General features: G+C 39.2%; 1 protein-coding gene across 2 annotated transcripts in view; it reads left to right on the top strand.

The window, feature by feature from the left end:
• The window catches only part of LOC126237527 (phospholipid-transporting ATPase ABCA3), a 707,258-nt gene that overhangs the window by 680,550 nt on the left and 9,312 nt on the right, over positions 1-17,396 (top strand). For both annotated transcript variants that reach the window (XM_049947708.1, XM_049947709.1), the window contains exon 30: positions 2,870-3,021. In XM_049947708.1, coding sequence (XP_049803665.1) covers positions 2,870-3,021 — 152 coding nt within the window. The remainder of the gene's footprint in view (positions 1-2,869; positions 3,022-17,396) is intronic.

Below are 17,396 nucleotides of genomic sequence, written 5' to 3'. Positions count from 1 at the left end.
TACTTTATAATAGGAACTTAAGAATGTAGTCCAAATTATTTGGCATAATAATACTTTAGATTTTAGTTTCTACAGTAGGCTATAGAAGCACTCCTCAATGAGCCCCGATTTTAGATGTTTTTTGAATGTCTCTCCAGTTATTACCTTCAGTTCATTTGGCAGTGCATTGAAGTATTTTGCTCCATTAATATATCGACTGTTTGCAGTTTCTTTCAGTCTTCTGTGTATCATATGGTAATTTTGTACTTGTCTAGTATTGTGATCATGAATTTCTGCGTTACGAGAGGTATATTTCTTATCTTCTACAGTTAATACTCATTTTCTGGCTGGGTAATTTTCCATTCACAATGCCAGAATAATGATACAGTGGTTTGGGGAGCACTAACTCATGTCACTCTCTCGGCCACCGAATTTGCCCAATCATAACCCTTCTGGAATGCTGCGGCCTGTAATTTACGCGACCTGTGCACAGACATTTGGGGGCCACGTACATCAGAAACCTACCGTTTACTCATCGGATCCGTGCCGTGTAGAATTGATGATGTATTGTGTTCCAAAGGTAGACCGAAATTCTAGTAACAATGGGTCATAATGTTTTGGCTCATCATTGTATAGACTTACAGGTTCCTTTTATTATGTCACACTCTGCACATCGTGTTTAAGGTACTACACTTTGGAATATTTCGTTTGTGGTTGAGTAACAGTTTGTGCTGAGAAAACTTACAGGTAGGGCACTGTTCTTCTTGTTGTTAGATAAAGGAATCAGAAAGACAAACTTGTATAGAAATATTAAAGTGGTTTCTATCAGTAAATAAATTCACATTTGCTTTGGATGGGTTAATGTATAATGCAAAATTTCTCAGTTATACTTTATTTATAAGACCTGTGATGGTGTGGCCTGCAGTGAGGATGGGGACAGACCCATCACAGCTGCCAATCATCTCAGGTACTGAGTGGTCTGCAGAAAAGGAGATAAGTAGAGAATGGAAAATAAACTAGTGGATGTGTTGATGGAATAGAAGGCTGTGTAGTGTTGGAATGGAATGGGAGCACAGAAGGCGATAGATAGGTGAAGGATGAGGCCAGGACTCTACTGGAACATAGGATATATTCCAACTGAGCAATCCAGAAAAGCTGGTGTCAGGAGGAAGGATCTCAGTCACTGGAAAGAAACACATTGTGTTGGACAGCATGTTCTGCAGCAGTAAATGATATGACTGCTTTCACATGTAGCCCTGCCTTTGACATGGTAGGAGATGCCTGTGGCTGGATTTGAGCAAGTGGTTATGAGAGGATGTACGAGGGAGGTCTTGCAACCAGTCTATTGCAAGAATATGAGCATTGAGGCAAGGGGTTTGGAGCAGGGATGGGCCAGGATATTGTGTAGGTTTGGTGGACATCAGAATGGTATGATGGTGAGGCAAGATTTGAGGTTAAGAAATTCTGGAATGTTAAGGATGTTAACAGGGGGTGAGCTGGAGGCAGTGGCGGCAGATCACTGTTAGATGGAGGAGTGAAATGAGTCGATATTGGTTTTAGGTTGAGTCTGACCAGTAGCGTTCATAAGCAAACGTGCCACCTTCCTCGATGATGAACTCTGCCTCAATGACAGCTACATTAGTGTCTCCATCCAAAAAAAGTACCAACCACCAGAATACTTTCACTTCAACGGCTGCCACCCATTCAGTACCATGTAGTCCTATCCATATAGCCTAGCCCCCCTTGGTCATCATATCTGCAGTGATGAACAGTCGCTCTCCAAATATATCAAGGGACTCAGCGAGGCCTTGACTGGCCTAAAGTACCGTCTCAACCTTGTCTCTCGCATGTCCTGTCTCTCCAGTCACCTACCACCTCCCACAAACCCACCATCTGGCCACAGAGGAGCACTCCCCTTGTGACTCAGTTCCACTAGTGACTGAAGCAGTTTAATCACATTCTCCACTGGAGTTTCAACTGCTTCTTGTTGTGCCCTGAAATGAGGAATTTCCTACCCACTATCCTTCCCATCTGTCCCAAAGTGGTTCCTGCCACCTGCAGAACCTACACAATATCCTTGTGTGTTCCTACTCTGCCCTTGCTCCCAATACCTTGCCTCATGTTTCATATCCCTGCAATAGAACTGGATATAAGACCTGTCCCATACATCCCCCACTACTGCCTACTCCAGCCCTGTCAGAGGGCCACCTGTGAATGCAACCATGTGATGTACCAACTTAGCTGCAACCACTGTGCCACATTCTAGGTGGACATGATAACTAACAAGCTTTCTGTCCACATGAATTGCCAAGACACAGCTGGACCACCTAGTTGCTAGGCATGCAATCCAACATGATGTCCTTCACTTTGGTGACTGCTCCACAGACTGTCATCTGGACATCTACCAGCTTTTCTAAACTGCACAGATGGAAACGCTCCGTGCATTATATTCTACATTCCCATAATGTGCCCTGGACTCAACCTTCCCTAGTCCCTGTACTCCATCTACCTAACCCCTTCCCTATTCCCACTTTAGCACCACACAGCCTAATATTCCAACAACACACTCCCTAATCTTTTTCCCCGTCTCTATTTCTCCCCTCCTGCTATTCCATGCAATATTGTTTGTGCATCGCAAATTACTTTTCTCTATAAGCCAAATGAAGTGCTTTTCGTTGTAAAGCTGTGAATTTTAATTTATTATTTTGTCCCCAAGTTGAATCTCTGCTACTTACACTTGATAAATTAACTATATTGCATAAATGAACAGTGTTGTTTTATCATGAGCAGTCTTCAGACAGAGCTCAAAGAACAACATAAAGAGTAAATGTGATCATAGTGCTACTGTTTTATGATTATATTTAACTGATAAAAGTAATTTAATTGACAGGTGCAGTACTTCGAGAGGAACATGATATCTTCCTGACGTACTATATCCCTAATTCAAAATTTCCTTGGTCTAGGATGTTTGGAATTATGGAAGATGTGAAGTTGAAGTTTAATATTGAAGATTATTCTATAGGCCAAACTACTCTAGAACAGGTATGTACATAATGAGCAACAACTAGTGTTTAAAGGCTTAAACTGTTGATATAGAGGAAAGAATATAAAAAATAATGATGTCTGTTCATAGGAAAAGATGGAAGGATTTGTCAGTGTGATGGGAAATGATTTTATGATTATTTCAAAGAAGTTCCCATATGAAAATTGATCATGTTATATTGTACCACTGAATGCTCTAACATATTCTGAGTGCAGAAGTAAGGAAGTATCTCGAACAGAATGACTTTCATGCTAGCAAGCCTCATCAGTCATGTTACCCAACTCCTGCTTTCCTCACCTGACATTCTGAAATTCACAGATCAAGACAAAAAGGTAGATTCAGCATTTCTTAAGTTGCAGAAAGCATTTGAGTCAGAACTGCATCAACACTTATTAATGAACATGTGATAGTGTGGGATATAAAATGAAATTTGTGACTGGACTGAGGATTTTTTTGGTACAGAGCAGATGTAAAAGTAATTTCATTCATGTGCCAAGGAGGTGTCATGTGCCAAGGAAGTTTGTTGTGACCCTTGTTCATGTTTTATATTAATCACCTTGCAAATTAATCTCCTGTAATAGTAGACTCAAACAATTTACATACATAGCTGCAAACCTTGAGAAGAGGCTGTCAGTAACCAAATGGCAAATATGGATGGCTCTCCCCATCCCCCAGAAACTAATCCAAATTATCATTTTCAATAAAGAAAACTTCTGCAGCCTCACACTTCCAATGAATGTATCAGGGCAATCTGCAGTTGATGGTCCCCCTGCCATATACTCGTTTACTACTGACTGCTGCCTCCTACATACATTCATTTCTGCCTCATAGAAAGTTTTTGTTGTCATCAGCCTTTCATATCCTGGCAGCTTCCTTGCTGCTGACAAATTTTTCCTGAGTCAGATAATGAATCCTGTTGTTGTTGTTGTTGTTGTTGTGGTGGTGGTGGTGGTGTAGAGAAATGAGAAACTAAATATTGTTGGATGTAAGGTCTGCCAGTTATGCAAAACGCCATTTTTTGAAAAGTTCTCAAACATGGTTCAACACCTCTGTGCCATTGTCAGTGGATTTCTGTTCTATTTAATCTTTACATTTGGTTTGCATCGTTTTTCAGGACCACTTGTATTTTATTTCATGCTGGTAGCTTGTCATGTTTTTGTTTGGCAAGCCTTTTTTTCTCAGCATCCTGATGAGATGTTGTGAAGCACACATAACTATAACATATTTTCAGAAATTTGGTCGTAAAACCAGTTTGCACATCACCAAAACAAACTGACCAAATTTCTGAAAAGACAAGAGCTGCAATCCAAACGATGAGAAACTTTTTTTTATCCACATTACTGCTGCTAGTGCAAAACAATGCGCTATTTTTTCTTGTAGGGAGTCAAGCTTCTGTTTAATATTTTTATAACTATGACTTTGAAAATTTAAGAGGCACTCCTGTGCATCTGTAGTCAATGGAGAGTGACAAGTTCATAAATTTTGCTTCTTGTCCAATTCTTTTCATCAAGAGCACACGTAAAGACAACATGTGACACTATAGTGCACAATAGGGAAGCCATCTATTAATTTTGTAGGATGCATAGTGTCAGCAGAGGGTATCAAACACCTCCCTGACCGTGTGCAGGCAGTTCACCAGGATTTAAGATGTATATTGAGCATATTAAACTTTTACTGATGACACATACTAAGAGTAGCAAAAACCCAAGCCTGTCTCAATGCCATTCTAGCAGCTAAAAACACCACTGGTAAATGCATGGTGACATGGACACAATAATGATGGGAAATTCGCAGCCATTAGCATTTTTTTCTCACAAACACGCACTGGCTGAAACCTGTTGGCCAGCAACAGACTGGGAGCCTGTCACATTGTAAAAAGCACCAAAATACTTCCGCAGCAAACTTGAGGCAACAATTTTCACCGTCTTTGTTGATCATTACCAACTCATTTCTGCCTTCCTGAAGATTAATCAGTAACACTTGCCACATTGTATAAGACACTTAGAATATATAGGATAATTTACCATGGATATCTGCTGTATAAGCTGCTTCAGAAATATTCTCACAGATTGTCTCTAATTCTCATGCAAATCAGCCAGTGTAGTGTCATGACAAGAAATCACAAATGTCCTGTGCACGGGTCCAGAGTTACAATTGCTATTACACAATAATAGACCAATTAAAAATCAAAAGAAATCTTCTTTCAGCATTGCATATCACATTACGGTGCGAAACCACCATTGTCAACAACGCCCATGCATTGTGACGGAGAGCTGCAAAAATAAATTCCGAGCTGTTCATTGTCTGTCCCATCCTGGCATTCGTGCTTCCCCCTTCACTATAATTCAACACTTGACATTGTTGGGAGCCAATGAAAAATAGCAGCAGCTGGCAAAAGGTAGTTACGATGAAACAAGATTTATGCATGTGCACCTGGACTTAGTAGGACCACTTCCATAATCTGATGAATACAAAAACTTGTTAACAATAATAGACTGCTCTACCCACTTGCTGGAAGGATCGCCAGATTTCGAGTTCCATCCACAGTGACAATTTGACTGTTAACTTTTTTTTTTTTTTAATCACATTATGAATTCCTTAGACGATGACTGGTTTCAGTCCGTAATGACCATCCTCAGATCTTTTTTACACAATGTCCCAAAGTTATGATGGTGCCATTATGGCCTTATCACTTTAGGACATGGTGTAAAAAAGATCTGAGGATGGTCATTACGGACTGAAACCAGTCATCGTCTAAAGAATTCATATTGTGATCAAAGACTGAAATAAAAAACATTTGACAGTATTGGATCACTGTTTGTATATGCGACCATGTCGCAGTTGGTGTTCACTTTTTACCAAGCTCTTGCAACTATGTGGGATCTCCCACTTCAGAATCAGAACTATCCTGCGAATCACGGTATCATAGAATGTCTGCATAGAACTCGCAAAGCAGCGCCCAAGTGCCACGAAAGTTCCTGGATGGATGCATTGTCTATCGTATTACTGGGTTTAAGGACAGCAGTAAAAAATGCAAAGCAACGTTAATGTGCCGCAAAAGTTCCTGGAAGACACATTTTCTGTTGTATTACTGGGTTTAACGACAGTGGTAAGATATTGATGTGGCCCTCAGTCAGTAAGTCTACAGACAACAAATTCACGTTACCACAGACCTCATAGAGCACCAAGAAGTGACAGCACCCTCTGCCCACATACTGCAGGAGTTTGCACTAACACAACAGCACAATGTAGTGACTCCGTTCAGCAGCACCAGCTTATCATGACATCGAGCAAATATTTTTTTCACAAGGATCTCCAGAGCTGTTAGCATGTTTAGTTACATGTTGATGCTACTAAGCCACTGCTGTTTGCCCCTTATGCTGGATCCTACTGGATATTCCTGTGCAGTTTGCACATCTTTGTACTACTTCAGAACGGCAAAGCCACAACAGTCTTCATAGAGTAAGTAAAGCCTGCATATGTCACATATGAAGAGCCTTCAGGCGGCAGCTGCAGCTCCCCCAACTCAAACACCACTGTTTGAGCAATTCTCAGTGGACAACTTCCCCACAGCTTCACCGAACTGAGACACCAACAATCCAGCTACATCAGCAACACCTACAGGATGCAGCTCTCTGACATCCAAAGCTCCACCTCTACTAGGTTTTATTAACCAGTATGTGTTTGGTTTAATCAAACAATGGAGTATCCAGGATGGAACAATGTCAGTTGTGAAAAGGGTTGTTGCTACTCATCATTTGGCAGGGACACTGAATTGCAGAGAGGCACAACAAAAAGACTGTCAGAAAGTAAGCTTTCAGCCAACAAGGCCTTCATCAGATATAGACAAAACACACACACACACACACACACACACACACACCACACACACACACACACACACACACACACACACACACACACCACACACACACACACAGAGTCAACCCTCAGCAGCCAGAGACTGGTCATGTGTGTGTGAGTTGCATTTGTAAGAGTGTGTATGTTATGTTGTCTATTTCCAATGAAGGCCTTGTGGGCTGAAAGCTTACTTTTTGACAATCTTTTTGTTGTGCCTACTTGTGACTCAGCATCTCCACTATACACTGGATAGCAACTACCCTTTTCACATAATTGACATTACATGTTTTGTTTGGTATATATATAGTGTGCTTTGTAATTTTGGGGCAAATATTTTATCTACCATTCGCAATGTAAGCCCATTATTCACTGTATCGTGCCTAATGATGCCAAATTCCTTATCAGTTTCATTCTGCTGGAGGGGAGTACTGACTAGTCTGTGAACCATCCAAAGAAAAAAAAATTCTTTGTGGGGCCTGTGGGTGACAAGAATTATTGTGGATGATGTTAGCAGTACAGACAACCATACTATCAGTGCTAAATCTATGAACATTATCATCATTTTTCAGTTACATCCAGGAAACTAGTGGCATTTTGTTTTTCTGACTGTACAGCACAGGTAATGTCCGGCCCCGGTAGCTGAGTGGTCAGCGTGACGGAATGTCAATCCTAAGGTCCCGGGTTCCATTCCCGGCTGGGTCGGAGATTTTCTCCGCTCAGGGACTGGGTGTTGTGTTGTCTTAATCATCATCATTTCATCCCCATTGACGCGCAGGTCACCGAAGTGGCGTCAAATCGAAAGACCTGAACCAGGCGAACGGTCTACCCGACGGGAGGCCTTAGCCACATGACATTTCATTTTTTTTCAGCACAGGTAATGTTAGTATGTATGCTATTAAGCTGCGAACACAATATGAATATCAATGAATGAGCCTCTACTTGGCACTAACACATCATCCCCATTTCTCGTATAATATTCAGCTTTCTCAACTGTAACAGGGAATTTCTTGAAAAAATAACTTCAAAGATGATTCTCAAAAATGCCTGCAAGTAGCTGATTGTGAAAAATATCAGGATACCATTTTTGTAGATAAGGTTGGGGTGCATGGTTTCATAACTGAGACTTCTTTTATTTCTCTCTCTGAAAAAATGAAATTGTACTTTTTACAGCTTTTCTGATTGAGGCATTAAGTCAGTTAGCTGGCTCTTTATTTAACTTCATGATATCATTGGTAGGAACAAAATCATGTATTTTGTTAAAGAAGTCATCTCAACTGATGATCACTAGACTATTTCCCTTTTAGGCCTTAAGGGCTGTTACTTTGTTCTCAGCTAATTTCTTATTGATTTTGTGAGCTGTCTGGTTTTGTTTGCCAGTGCAACTCTCTCTCTCTCTCTCTCTCTCTCTCTCTCTCTCTCTCTCTCTGTCCGTTCCAATATATCTTTATGATATAAATTATAATTCTGTTGTGTTCCTAGAATGATAACTGGGCTATGTTTAAGGCAACTTTAGTGTTGGCAGTTATTTTCTTAGTCATGCCATCTTTCACAGTGGGAGACTAAATTATATTTTGAAAGCCCTCTGAGCTGGCAGATGTCCTTGGCCATGCTGTACTTGTTGCTATTTTTAAATCTCTTTAGGTGTGTTCACATTCATACAGCAAGTGCATATTACGACACATCATGTGCAAATTTTTGCACATGTGTGTTTTTTACCCTCTTACACTCGTGTTTTAAATAATTTGTTTACCTTGATCTGGTAAGACACCTCATTTTTACCACACAATGAGCCAATTGTGGTTATCTGTACATGTATTTATGTTTGTCACTAACTGTTGCTGATAGAAGTGCTCATATGATCTGTGGTAGCATGAGTGTACTTATTCTGCCATGCATAAATATATTCAGACTGCTGGAAACTTGTGTTTTAGCATGTCATGACTTAATGTTCTGTAGTGAATTTCAACATCCCATGTAAGTGCTATGTACATATTCAATTTTAACTATCTCTTACTTTATTTTAATGCCAGATAACTTCATATGGAGATAAATTTTGCTTTCATTATGCTGAAAATGTCACAAGTTCAAGTGCAGTAAATATTTTCAACAGCCACAAGTAGAATGCCTACATTCAGTAATTACGTAAAGTCTATGGATCGAGTTCTCATCAAATTTTAGTTTCTCTCTTTGCTGAAACATGTCAAAAATTTGTGCCCAGAATTTTTCCAGCTATTATTGTGTTTCCTGCAACAGTTAACTACATGTTTGTGGCACACGATGTGCCTCTGAAACTCATCGCTGCAAGTATCCAGCCCTTAGATACCAGGCATTCCTCTTTGAGATACACAGTTTTTCGAAAGCCTTAGGTGGTAATCAAATCTGGTTTTGTTATGTCCACACGTAACATCTAAAATTAAACACCTAATCAAGCCCAGAGGTCTGTGTGAAGACGTGCATTACATCACATTCATATAAATGCCATAAAGTGTTGCAGACAATGTAGCTTGTCAACACCATAAACAGAATACAATGATACATATGGCCTAGCCGGCAACAAACTCACCATGTTAAGTAAGGCTGTAACAGCTGGAATAGCTGCTGCATTTGTTGGTAATTTAAGGAGCCTTTAGGATCAAAGGTTGTAAATCCCATGTTAACTGTCATCACAGTACACACCAAAATGACATCGATATATCCATGAAGCCTGCATGTTAAGTCACTGATTGCTTAATGTTCAACAGTAGTTCACTAACCTTTTTCATATTAACTCATGTTATACATGTTGCAATGTTCTCTGAGAAATGTGCCTTTGCATGTGAACACTTTTACTTTTAGAAAGTACTAAAGACAAGCTTATTTGAATGATATCAACAGGCATTCTGAATGACACATCTGTTCACTGCTGTGAAGCTTCAGTGACTTTACTAAAGACTACCAAAAAGATGCTCATTGATGAACAGTAACACCCCATGACGCATTGTACTCTTTTTCCTTGCATTGTAGATGATATTTATGTGTCACAATTATTTTTCTTTTATTCATCTGGGCATATGAGAGTCTTGTCGTAACAACACCAGAATCCCTGTTGTTTACATCACCATGTAAATTTACATCTTGTTCTTGACTGTAACAAGCAGTTTTTGCCCTGTTAGTTGTATATTGAAAAGAACGAATGAATAGAAATCTGCAGTAGTCTTGGGAAAGAACAAAACGGATTTCACTCTCAGATGGTGCAGGTCAAACACAGGACAAGGTTCGACATAGAAACCACAGGCGTTATAATAGTACATTGTCATGGCTGTGTTGGGAAAGAACCAGAGCTCCAGGCATTTATGAAATAGAAAGCACTGAAGCTCATTGTTATAAGTACTGAAAGCTGGCTAAAGCCAGCTATAAAATCAACCAAAATTTTTGCGAAGGACCAAAAAGTGTTCAGAAAGGCTACATTAAATACACAGTCAATGTAAATGATTGCAAAGACATACTCGACCTTGTAGCAACAAATATCACCAAGCAAATAGGAAGCATTATGACGGAGACAGGGATTAGTGACCACAATGTCTGTTCCTGTTAGAAGTAGTCCATCATGTTGCGAAATTGAAGTACTTACTTCCTGTGAGATAGTATGGCTACAGGTTGTACTTGAAAACTGGAATAAATTAATAGTTGGTTCCCTATATTTAGCCCCCCACCCTTCACCAACTCAGATGATTCAGTTGCTGAACAGTTCAAAGAAGACTTTGAGTCTCATTTCAAATAGGTACCCATTCATACAATTATAGTTGGTAGCAGGCATAAAACATTGTCTGAAATCGTACTGAATGCTATCTCAGAAAATTATTTTTAACAACTTGTTCAGGAGCCCACTAAAGGTGTAAATGGTTGCAAAGACATACTCGATCTTGTGGCAACAAATATCACTAAGCAAACAGAGAGCATTATGATGGATACAGGGATTAGTGACCACAATGTTGTTGAAGTGAGACTGAATAGTGTAACACTCAAAACCTATCAAAAATATATGCAATATGTATCTTTTAAAAAAGCAGATAAAAATTGACTTCACAGCTTTCTAAAAGACTACCTCCTTTACTTCCAAACTCACTATAAAAGTATAGACCAGATGTGGTTTGAATTCAGAGTAGTAATATCAACAGGAATGGGGAGATTTGTACCAAATAAATTAATAATAGATAGAACTGACTCGCCATGGTACACAAAGCAGCTGACCCAACTGCTGCAGAAGCAACAAAAAAAGCATGCCAAATTTAAAAGAATTTAAAATCCCCAAGACTGGCAAAGTTCCACAGAATCTTGAAATTTAGTGTGAACTCCAAGGCGAGATGATTTCAATAGTTCCTACAACGAACCTCTATCTCAAAATCTGGTGCAAAATCCAAAGAGGTTTTGGTTGTATTTGAAATGCATCAGTGGCAAAACATAATCAATATCTTCAATGCATGATAGCGAAGTTGATGTTCCCAATGATAGTGCCACTAAAGTGCAGTTTCTAAATACAGTTTTACTAAACTCTTTCACCAGAGAACACAAAGTAAGTATTCCAAAACTCAAATCAATAACTGCTGCCAACATGAAATGCGCCTTTGTTTTAGTGCTTGTCACCCCAAGTCTCATATCATATCTGAGACACTCACTCACCTATTTTGCGATAATGCAAATCAAGCTGCCCTCCTTTGACCTTTTTCAGTGTCCTCCATCAATCCAGTCTAATAAGAATTCCTACTGCAGTGCAGCACTAGCAGAAAACAGATGAGAATAGTGTAAGCAGTCTCTTAAGTAAATGTGTTTCAACTTCTGTTCTGCCAATAAAACATAGTTTTTGGTTTGCCTTCCCCACAACATTATCTATGTGATCTTTCCAGCCTAAGTTGTTTGTAACTGTAATTCCTAGGTATTTAGTTGAATTGACAGCTTTTAAATTTTTGTGATTTATGATCTAACCAAAATTTAGTAGATTCCTTTTATTACTCACGTGGATGACCTCACACTTTTTATTATTTAGTGTCAATTGCCACTTTTTGTGCCACACAGATAACTTGTTTAAATAATTTTGCAATTGGTTTTGATCTTATGATGACTTTACTAATTGGTAAATGACAGCATCATAATCCAAGATGGTTGCTCAGATTGCCTCCCAAGATGTTTATATAGATTAGGAACAGCATGCAGTTTGATCATATGCCACTTGTGATAAATGGTATCGAAAGATTTTTGGAAATATAGAAATATGGAATCAGTATGTGATCCCCTGTATATAGCATCTGTTACTTAATGAGAATAAAGAGCTAGTTGTGTTTCACATGAGCATTATTTTCTGAATCTGTGACGACTGTGTGTCAACAGATTATTTTCCTTGAGTAATTTATGATGTTCAGAAACGGTATATGTTCCAAAACACTACTGCAAGTCGACATCTGTGCTGCAGGTCTATAATTCAATTAATTACACCCACTTCCTTTCTTGAGTATTGGTGTGAACTGAGCAACTTTCCAGTCTTTAGATACGCATCTTTTGTTGAGCGAGCTGTTATGTGTGATTTTTAAGTACAGAGCTACATTGAAGTGGCAAAGAAACCGGTATGGACATGCGTATTCAAATGCAGATATGTGGAAACAGGCAGAATATGGTGCTTCAGTCAGCAACACCTATATAGGACAGCAAGTGTGTGGTGAAGTTGTCAGATCGATTACTGCTGCTAAAGTGGCAGGTGATCAGGATTTAAGTGAGTTTGAATGTAGTGTTATAGTCTGCACACGAGCGATGGGACATAACATCTCTGAGGTAGTGATGAAGTATGGGTTTCCTATATGACCATTTCACGAGTATACCATAAATATCAGGAATATATAAGAAAATATCAGCCTCGATTGCAGTAATGAAACCAACCCTTACCTAGGTTTCAGCCCAAGTAATTGAGCCTTCTTCAGAAGATAAACCTGATTCTATAATATGTCTACGAGGACATGGTCTAGAAATGAAACTAAAACAGCCTGAATAGGCATAGTCACATTTTAAAAATGCTGTACATAGGTACTAAATCACCACCGAGACCAGAGGACTGTTAAAGCTGGTGGAGACTCTGTAATTAGTATGGGGCATGTGCAGTTGAAGTGACATTGGACCCTGGTACATCTAGATATGACTCTGACAGGTGAGATGTACATAAGCATTCTGTCTGATCACCTGCATCCATTCATGTCCATTGTGCTGTTTTAGTTTTATTTCTAGTCCATGCTCTGGTAGACATTATAGAATAAAGTTTATCTTCTGAAGAAGGCTCAATTACTTGGGATGAAACCTAGGCAAAGGTCGGTTTCATTACTGCAGTCGAGGCTGATAGTATCTTATATATTAGATTATCGAGATTGTTGACTGGGCTGCGATGTTGAAAGTACTAAAATATCAGGAATCATGTAAAACATAAAATCTCTGACAGTGCTGTGGCTGGAAAAAGATCCTGCAAGAACAGGACCAGTGATGACTGAAGAGAATCATTCAACATGTCAGAAGTGGAATCCTTCTGTAAATTGCTGCAAATTTCAACGCTGGGCCATCAACAAGTGTCAGAATGTGAACCATTCAATGGAACATCATCAACATGGGCTTTTGGAGCTGAAGGCTGGCTCATGTACCGCTGATGACTGCACAACACAAAGCTCTATGCCTTGCCTGGGCCTGTCAACAGCATCATTGGACTGTTGATGACTGGAAACATGTTTCCGGGTCGATGAGTCTCGTTTGAAGTTGTATCGAGCAGATGCATGTGTACAGGTATGGAGACAACCTCATGAATCCATGGACCCTGCATATCAGACACTGTAATGGTATGGGGCATGTGCAGTTGAAGTGACATGGGACCACTGGTACATCTAGATACGACTCTGACAGGTGACATGCATGTAAGCATTCTGTCTGATCAACTGTATCTATTCATGTCCATTGTGCATTCTGACAGACTCAATTACAGCAGGACAATGCTACACACAACATGTCCAGAATTGCTACAGAGTGACTCCAAGAACGCTCTTCTGAGTTTAAACACTTCTGATGGCCACCAAACTCCCCAAACATGAGCATTATTGAGCATGTATGGGATGATTTGCAACATACTGTTCAGAAGAGATCTCCACCCCCTCGTGATCTTACAGATTTATGGACAGCCAAGTTGGATTCATGGTGTCAATTCTTTCCAGCACTGCTTCAGACTTTGGTCGAGTCCATGCTAGGTCATGTTGCAGTACTTCTGCGTGCTCGTGGGGGCCCAACATGATATTAGCCAGGTGTACCAGTTTCTTTGGTTCTTCAGTGTATTATATCAGCAGTCTCTGAAAGGAATCTAATTGGTATACTTTGTGGACTGGAGGATGTGTTAGTCTGTTGGGCAATTTTGCAATAACCGTGCTGAGAGGCAGCCCAACAGCTAACACAAAGAGTATGAATCAGCATGAAATTTACATAATGAGAGATAATTACTATGTGCAGTAGTGGAATTAAAGCATTAATTCTTGTTGAAACTAAATTGGTGCCATGAACAGTCTTCCTCACTGCATAAGAAAAATACAATGCAAAGTACAAATACTGAAGTGCAAAAATGAATAATGTATCTAGGATTTCTCTTACTGTATCGACGTAGATTTTTAGAATGTCTGTTTTTGTAGCAAACTTGGTGCTTAACAAAACGTCAATTGTTCAATTGTTACACATATATATGTTCAATAGAAGTCACTTCTAGGTTATGCTGATATCATTAGTTTACCTTTAATCTTCTGTGGTTTCTGATCACACAGTTCACCCACTAAATCATGATGATTAGCACATATATATTTTAAAATGTCTTGCAGTATGGAAGAAATTACTGCCTCTTCTTATGATTGCAGGCAAAAGTCATGCTTGTGAACAAATATTGGTATAATAAATAAAAATATTCATGCAGGTATAATAACTTTTAATATGTATATTTTCTTGCATTTTTATACACATATAGCATTTACTGCGCACATTTTTGACACACAGGTAAAAATTACATGTCCTTTTTGTATAAGATCTAAAGCATGAGTACTCCCAAGTGAAACTGAAACAAAAGTTGCTAAAAAAATTGAATATTCTCCAGACATTGCTCTTCCATTAATAATAAATTTGTACATTCCCACAGAAGACAGGAAAGATAGGCTTTTAAAGTTGTCTTTATAATCCTAAAAGCCTATTTTTGCCATCTTTGCACAATGTATGAATTTATTATTACTAATGAGGAAAAGAAAACATTCTTATAAATTAATAATGAGAGAAAAGGGAAAAAAAAAAGATATGATATTGGGAGCTAGTTGTTTAGGTATTACACAATTGCCCCTGACTGTACACTGACATTGTATGGAGGTGTAAAGTGTTAGGCAGTATCATATGATTAATTGATTGCTAGCTATTACCAATGTGTGGGGACTCAAAGCAATTCATTTCTCGGTCTTTTAGATAGACTTCTGTCATGTTAAGTGGAGATGTCAGTTTTACCTTATTAACTAACACATACATACATTATAAAAAAGGGGTACAAATATTGAATAATGTGCATATTTAACAATGCTTGATTTAGTCAAGTCTCCTTCATTATTGTGCCCATGCGTGGCAAGCAGTTGACAGCCTGGCACTGGGACTTTAATGGTTGTGGGTTGTGTCCTCGTCGAATACTTTTAACTTGTGCGTGTCCATTTCAAGCAAAATCGTCATGTGTTGCACCATGGTTTCCTCCACAAATATTTGTTCATTTCTTGGAAATGGTGCATGTGCTTGTGGTAATTCCAATGCTGTGTTTTCGAAATATATTTGCATAAATAACAGATCTGTAAGTTCCTGTTGCTCCTGTTCTTCCTTTTGCTCTGCTATTTCTTAGTTTATGTCTGATTCTGGCACTTTTTCATTATAGTGAGTGTTTCCAAATAATATAGTAGGAAATACAAATTGAACTGTCACATCAGACTCCTTCTGCTTGACCTTCTTGTCTGACGTTTTTATTAAATTGACAGAAAATACCTGTTCATTTACAATGAAGTAGCACTTACCACTTCCTATGGCCATTTGCTTCTTATAAACCCTTATAAGCCCTATACATGTCCATCCCAATCAAACAATTTACTATTAATTTGTCACTGATGAGGAAATTACATTTGACAATAAAGTGTCTTATTTTTGATGGAATAAGTGCTTGTAAATTCACTACTTTTAATTTGTTTCCAGTGGCCATCTGTATTCTTCAGTTCTGCACTGGGAATGTGGGAATTTTACCTCTTTTCTTTAACTCTTGAAAAAAATTCGGTTGACATTAAGTTAGTCGTTGCACCTGTGTCTAGAACTAAGTGTCCTTCCATGTCAAATATTGTTGTCTTTATAAATGCCTGTACCTGTTCTTCATACAAGTTTTGCTGAACTTCCTCCTCATGTTGGTGTAAATCATCTTTCATGTCACCTTGTTCTTCATATCTCACAAAACGTGTTTGTAAGTGTATTGCACCACTGACACAATTTCAGAGAACTGTACATTGTGTGCTGTGTTACGCCAATTCATGTCATTGGCTCTGCAAATTTGTGTTGGTAAATGCGAAATTGTAGTTCACACTGTTATTTTGTCCGTGGGAGTCGCCAGCAGAACATCCGTATACTCACAGTGAAGGATAGCATTATTCTGTGGCGGCGCGCACAAGGGGCAGATTGTTTATTCTTTGATTATATATAATAGTTCTGTTGTTATTGATTCAATGTTAATATGAGCTTTTTGTTGCAGTAAAAAAAATAAATATTATAGCCTAACTACTTCATGAGTCTTTCTGAAGATTGTAATAAGTAGTACGTGGCTAAAGTGGTGACCCTATATAAAGAATTTCATTGTAGACGAACAAATGCAGCCCAGTTCAATTTCGTCTACCAGGAGACCGGCGAGTCCGCGGGGCACCCAGAGTGTTTCAGATCGGCACGACGTTTTGTTAAAGAACATTTAGGAATTACGACGCGCCTTTGAAGAACAAGAAAATGCTGTGTTGAATTTTTCTGCACCATCAAGTAACGGCCTTTCGGCAGAGAACAGTAGCAAGATGAAATTACGCCCACCGCAGTTCATACCTGATAAACCTGAACTGTGGCTTGCAATGCTTGATCTGACTTTCCAGCATCATGGCATTGTAAACGAAGAGACAAAATTTATGATCGCCGTTAGTGCGCTTGACAATAAAACAGCAACGATCAGCGCAGATATAATACTTCAGCCGCCCGCCACGCAAAAGTATACGCGTTTTAAGCAGTTACTCATTGAGCGACTACATCGGCCGGTGGAACAACGTATTCAGCAAGTATTGCACGGTGAAAAGAGAGGAGATAAGTCAGCTTCGGAATTTTGGCGGCACCTGCGTGTTTAGTCAACGACACCGAGTTGCCAGGTACGACACTGCAACATGTATGGCGTGTGCTGTTGCCAGAGGCAGTTAGAACGGCTGTGGCACTCTCAGAC

This window comes from Schistocerca nitens, chromosome 2 (assembly GCF_023898315.1).
Source record: "Schistocerca nitens isolate TAMUIC-IGC-003100 chromosome 2, iqSchNite1.1, whole genome shotgun sequence".
Classification (NCBI taxonomy): domain Eukaryota; kingdom Metazoa; phylum Arthropoda; class Insecta; order Orthoptera; family Acrididae; genus Schistocerca; species Schistocerca nitens.
This window is presented reverse-complemented; position numbering and strand designations above follow the sequence as displayed.